This window comes from Adiantum capillus-veneris, unplaced genomic scaffold (assembly GCF_014529385.1).
Source record: "Adiantum capillus-veneris isolate H3 unplaced genomic scaffold, ASM1452938v2 Hic_scaffold_816, whole genome shotgun sequence".
Classification (NCBI taxonomy): domain Eukaryota; kingdom Viridiplantae; phylum Streptophyta; class Polypodiopsida; order Polypodiales; family Pteridaceae; genus Adiantum; species Adiantum capillus-veneris.
Window position 1 is genome coordinate 347 of NW_028221798.1, and position 5,567 is coordinate 5,913.

The 5,567-nt window shown below is 39.9% G+C and overlaps 1 protein-coding gene across 1 annotated transcript; it reads right to left on the reverse strand.

The window, feature by feature from the left end:
• Nucleotides 1-477: 477 nt before the first annotated feature.
• On the reverse strand, nucleotides 478-4,855 carry LOC147416562 (uncharacterized; the record flags this gene model as incomplete). Its single annotated transcript, XM_086508258.1, has 3 exons — nucleotides 4,801-4,855; nucleotides 1,891-1,976; nucleotides 478-1,085 (listed from the first exon to the last, which is right to left on the reverse strand). Coding segments are annotated over exons 1-3 (749 nt in total), but the record flags the coding sequence as incomplete, so codon positions are not given.
• Between the last annotated feature and the right edge of the window lie 712 nt (nucleotides 4,856-5,567).

Consider the following 5,567-nt stretch of genomic DNA (forward strand, 5'->3'; position numbering starts at 1 on the left):
CTTCTCCAGCTCGAGCTGGCTCCGCCCAGGGTGGATGTGTTGAAAGGAGCCTCAATTGGTGATGCAGCTTACGGCTCCCCAATATACTCCCTTCTTCCTTCTCTGCCAGTGGGTTCATCATCTCTCTGCATTGGTGGTACATAGGGTAAGGGTCCCTTTATGCCCGGTTATGTGTTGTTGTTATGTCTCCTGATATAGTAATTGAAGGTGGCTCCCTTATCAGCCAATGAATGTGTTTTGGTTTTCCCATCTTGAGGGGTGATTCTAGTTGAGGTGACAGTTCGGGCAGGGTTAGTGGCAACTCTAGGTGTTCATGAAATCCTATGTAGAGGTCTCACTGCTAGATTCTATGAGGATTTTCAATCTTTTTGCCCTCTGCATGAAATCCTTGCAAAAAGCATTGAAAGGTTAAAACAAAATTTTCCTTCTGATTTGAAAGGTCGGAAAATGCCTGAAGAAGGTAGTAAACTCACTCACCAGTAAGGCTCATCGCCATAGGTCTGGGAAAAACCCACGAAATCTACACATACGACGCGATTTAGGAAATCTGACTTCTGAGCACCAAACATGTTCTCTAGAGCTTCGTAGAGCTGTTCATACGAAAGAAAGCTTAAAAGTTCTACAGTCTTGCCAACATCATCACTCTCACTGAACACTTTGCAATGGTAAGATCCATTATCTAGAGCGCTTCTATCTAGATAGCTTGCTTGTTGTTTGGGCCAATTCAAGTTCCCAGCCTCAATGGTTCTAGTAACATTTAAATCTTGATGGTCGAGTAGTGATGATGTCACCTTGAAAGGATGAGAGAGAGTTCCCTGCTCAACAAAAAACCTATGCACATCATCACAGACTTTTGATTTGAACCCGTCAGAAAATGCCTCGTGCCTCGAGCTATCTGATGAGACTTGCGACTGCTGAAGGCTGAATGATGGAGACGCATCAATGGTTTTCCCAAAAAGCAAGAATGTTGCTTTCTTCCTGCCTGAAGCTCCACCTTCATTGCAGCTAGCAATACTTGATGAGAGCTGGCTGTGAGAGTTGTTTCCAGCATTGTTTCCGGGTGTTAGCGTTGTGGGAGGACTACTCTGCACATCAACACCACCATGTTGGAAATAATCTTGATAGTTACTTCGTTTGGCAACCTCTAGGTGTTCACAGAAAATCCTCTAGGCAAGCAGGTTTTTGGTAAGTATTTTTTTGGAAGTGTCACCGCCTTGTGTGATTGCAATGAAGGTTAACGGTAGAAACGTGTGTGGGGGGTTTGTTTTTATTCTTTTCTCTTGTGCCCTCTAACAAAGAAATGACGCTGTAGGAGACGTACTGCAAAAGAGATGATGTAGCCTTACAAAAGAGGCCATGGCCTTCTTCCTCGACAATATAGAGCTGCAACTGAGCGCAATGAGCAAGGGGATCTTTTAGTCTTTCGCAATGAGGTAGGCTCCTTTCCCTCCTTGACCATTGATTCTACATTCTAAGCTTTACATGCACTGTACCACTTTGTCATAATTTTAATGGTTTTTACACCAAAATCCTCCAAATTTAGCCGGTTTCCATGAAGATGACCCTCCTAGCTAGTTTAGGAAGAAGCTTGGACATGCTTTGGGACATTTTTAAAAAGCCATTGATTGAAACTAAAATCATTGCAATTAATCTGAAACTTAGATGTTATTAAACTCTTTAAGAGAAACTATTCAAAACTCTTTGATTTCTAGAGGAGTTGGAGGAAGAGAAAAGTAAGACTCATAATTGCACAAAGTATAAGGTTTATTTGCTCTTGCATGATAGCGCTTATATATATTGGCTCGTTTCCATTACTATTAGCTAGAATCTTCCACGGATTCCATTTGTAGTTGTCATTACTCTTGCGATTTAGGATTAAAATAGACATACAAAGGCCCATCGATCGAGCTCATGGCCTTCTGTCTGTGAGCAAAATATTTGCCTTGAGCTGCTTGCACGGATGTAGTTCGCTGCAACTGTTGTGATTAATTACATATAAAAAAAAACCATTTTCTCATCGCTTGCCTCGGTGCAACATCAGCCTTGGCACTTGTCTTGCACTCGCCATCCGTCCCCTGCACCTACCTGCTTGCTCAGTCTCTTTATTCAATTGTCACATTTTGGCTATCATTTACAAGTCACAAATTACAACATTTCTCTAGAGACGCATAATGTGAATCTATGCACATTGCAGTCTAAGATAGATCGTGCCGGCCTTGATTGAAGCTTAGAAGCAACAAAGTAAATTTGTGGATATGACTACACTACCCACTAAGGGAGAGGCAATGGTAGTTTCCTAGTCTATTCAATGCATTTCCTTTTATACTAGTAGCAACACTGCAATCTTTTTGGGTACATCGATTTCATCTTTGACTAGCTAGGAAGTGTACTGTAGTTGCATGCTGCAACTGCTTACTTTCTTAGACTCAATATTTTCTCATGATGATACCAACAATAATGAGAGATTGATATGTTGAATATCAAGCCTGTGGTGGTGTTTTCACAGGCTATTCAGTATAACATCAAGATACATCTTCCTTGCTTCCTAGCCTAGCCAACAATTAGAGAATGCTAGGGGTTTCCATTGCTTGTTGCACTATTCTAGGGTAAGTTGGGAATGAAGATTATTGAGGTTCCTTTGGAGCCTCTTCAATGTTGCTTTCTAGCATAGATTTTGATTGTAATGATGATATTTTAAAAACTATTGCAATGTTATCTAGATAGAGAACATTTTCTACAACCGCCGAGAGAAACATGCATAGACTGATCCATGGTTTTTTGTTATGAGCATACCATTATTTTTTATTTAGAGAACAATCCATTTCATATGTGTGTCTTAAATCCCATGTGGGATGCCTACTGAGTAGGTGGATAGTATCATTTGTTTTGAGACTAAGATTTGTATTAGTTTACAAGGGAAATGATGTTCGTCTTTTGACAAATTACATTGAAAGTCGATTGGTTTATTTTAATTTAGTATTCATTATATTTGTTGCTTTTCATGGTTTGTTCTCTTAACATCTATTGCAAATCACAACACACTACAATCTATAATTCTGTTCATTTGTACTTCAACATGTATTTTTGCAAAAGCTTGTGCTTCTAAAATTGTTATGTTACTAGCATACATAAAATAGCGGGTCATTACATTCCGTACGAAATCCGTATGAGGGGGGATGTCTCATTGTGAGAACGTTCGTATCTTGTCCGTATGTAGGGGGGTAGGTTAGCATGTAAGATACCGTACGTAGGGGGGTTTCTCTAATTTTGATGCACGCAGGTGACATCCTCCCATTACTAATAGTGAATCCCCCGGGTGTCAGCTAAGGAGAGAGAAGAAATCTCTTGGAATAAAAGATCCAAATAGGCCCCATTTTATAGCTACAACACGTGCAAAATTTCCAGAGAGCTCATTTTTGAGCAAGAGAGAGTACACCCCAAACATGGAGTGGCCATAACTCTCTTATCTTTTTATGTTTTTAGTCTATGGATACTCTACGGACATCTAGTTGAGATGAGCTACCCTTTAATGCCTTGGTTTCTCCTAGTGTGCTTCATGCTAGAAGGGTTCTTCATGAAACTTTACAGGTGCTTAACACAGGTGATTTCGGAGGTGCAATAGTCCTTCTTTCTGACGGTGTGACTCGTGCAAGGCTATAGAGGCACTCATTTTCCTTGTTGTTTGCACTTTAACAATGCCTATTAGATTATTGACCATATATTTCTCAGTTGGTGGGAACTTTTGTGTTGGCTTTGTGAGAACTAGGTAGTTCAACACTGTCACTCTTTTACTTTTTCATGAATAGAAGCTATCCAAGATGGCCTTCTGTTGAAAGGACAATAGGTTGGGTTGATCCTGAGATGCTGGGGTGCATTTTGGTAATATGTCTCATTGATTGAGACCTTTTCAAACCATTTATTTCTTTGCAGGGTTTGGTTGTCAAGAATTGTATGAATTTGTGTAGGAGTTAGAAGGACATCCCTGTAATCCCCATTGTGGTTGGACTCAAGAGTAGGCAACATTTTCTTTTTCCATAAGAGAGCCTCTTTTCTCATTACCAATAGTGCAATCATATCGTGCCCATGGTTCATGACCACTTTGTCAGGTGTAATCATCAAAAGTGCAGCCAAATCCACTACCTTGAGTTCATACAACATGTATTCTTTTTGTGAGAAAGATCACACACTTCAAAGAACCACCTTCGAATCTCTTTTCAGACATCTTTTTGATCTTGTTTTTCTTCTAAATCATGTAAATGTGCCTCTGTGGATGTGCTTGGTAGCTCTACAGTTGGAAGATACATGCCTATCTACTCTTTCCTTGTTCTCTTATGGATTTCCAATGAGGTTGGTTGGGCCCTTATGGAACTCGTGGACAAATCATTCTGTTGCAAAACTATGGACTATGTAAAATTTTGAGCAGTCGGTTCTTCTTTTTCTTTTGCTAGTTGTTCCTATAACATTACAATTTCATCCTCTGTTTGATTTTCAATTTCCTTATGCCCAACTGTCATGATTTGCATGCCATAATTTTCTTGAGCTAGGGCCGCCTCGAGATCCTTCAACTCTTATATCGTTGAGGCTAGCATTGCTCAAGTAGAAGCAGGGGATGGGGTGTCTTGCATTGGTAGGATTTGTGTAAGTGTTTTCCTCAAAACCCCATAGGATTCACCTAGTTTTGTGTTATTTTGTCGACTTGTAAATTAGTGTTAGCCTCATCAAAGGCTTGAGCTTTGTGGTAGAAATGAGCAACATTTTCCTACTCCCTTTGTAGATCACCTTGAAGCTCTCGTTGCATACCTTGTAAATCTTCAATATTCAATATCATCCTCCTCTCCTTCATTGTCTGCTTCATCTCTAAGGTTTCTCTTTTCTTTCGCTTTCTTCCTATGAAGCTCCTCCCTTTGGGCTTGATAATCCTCCATAGATCTTTGAGTTTGTGTAATTGGTATTGTGCTTGTATGCTTATCCAATCTTCTCCTTAGACGTACTCAGTGGAGTTTATATTCTTCATCTTCTTCCTCATTCTCATCGTTGTCATATGAGGATTGTTACTCAAAGGAGTATCCATGTTTTTTGCCTTTATTTCCCCACTAAGTTGTATACATTAGGAAGGGAATGGGGTCTAAGGGGGCATCTTTATTTGGCATGGGATTAAAAATGAGATTATGGAAGGGGCAAATGGGTGGATGCCATGTGGATTGAAATGGTGGGTATGGCAGGGTCTAAAAGTAAGTGGTCAAATTTGTACTCTTTTATAAAATATAAAGAGAAAATCTCTTATAAATTCAAAAAACTAAACTTTTCTCTAAATAGTTGAGTAAAAACCAATCCTTTCTCTCTCTAGTGAATGCGAAGTTCTTCCCCCCTCTCTCCTAAAAGGGGGTCCCTCCAAAAACGTGTTGATCATTCCCTCCCTCTCTCTCTACTGTACCATCTCTCACTTCTCTTCACTTCACCTTACAAGTCACTTCTCTTTCTTTCATTTTAGTTTTCCCTCCCAAAAGCTCTATAGTAGAAGTTTGAACCTCCTTTCCCTCCTCAACCTTACTACATTCTTGAGGGCT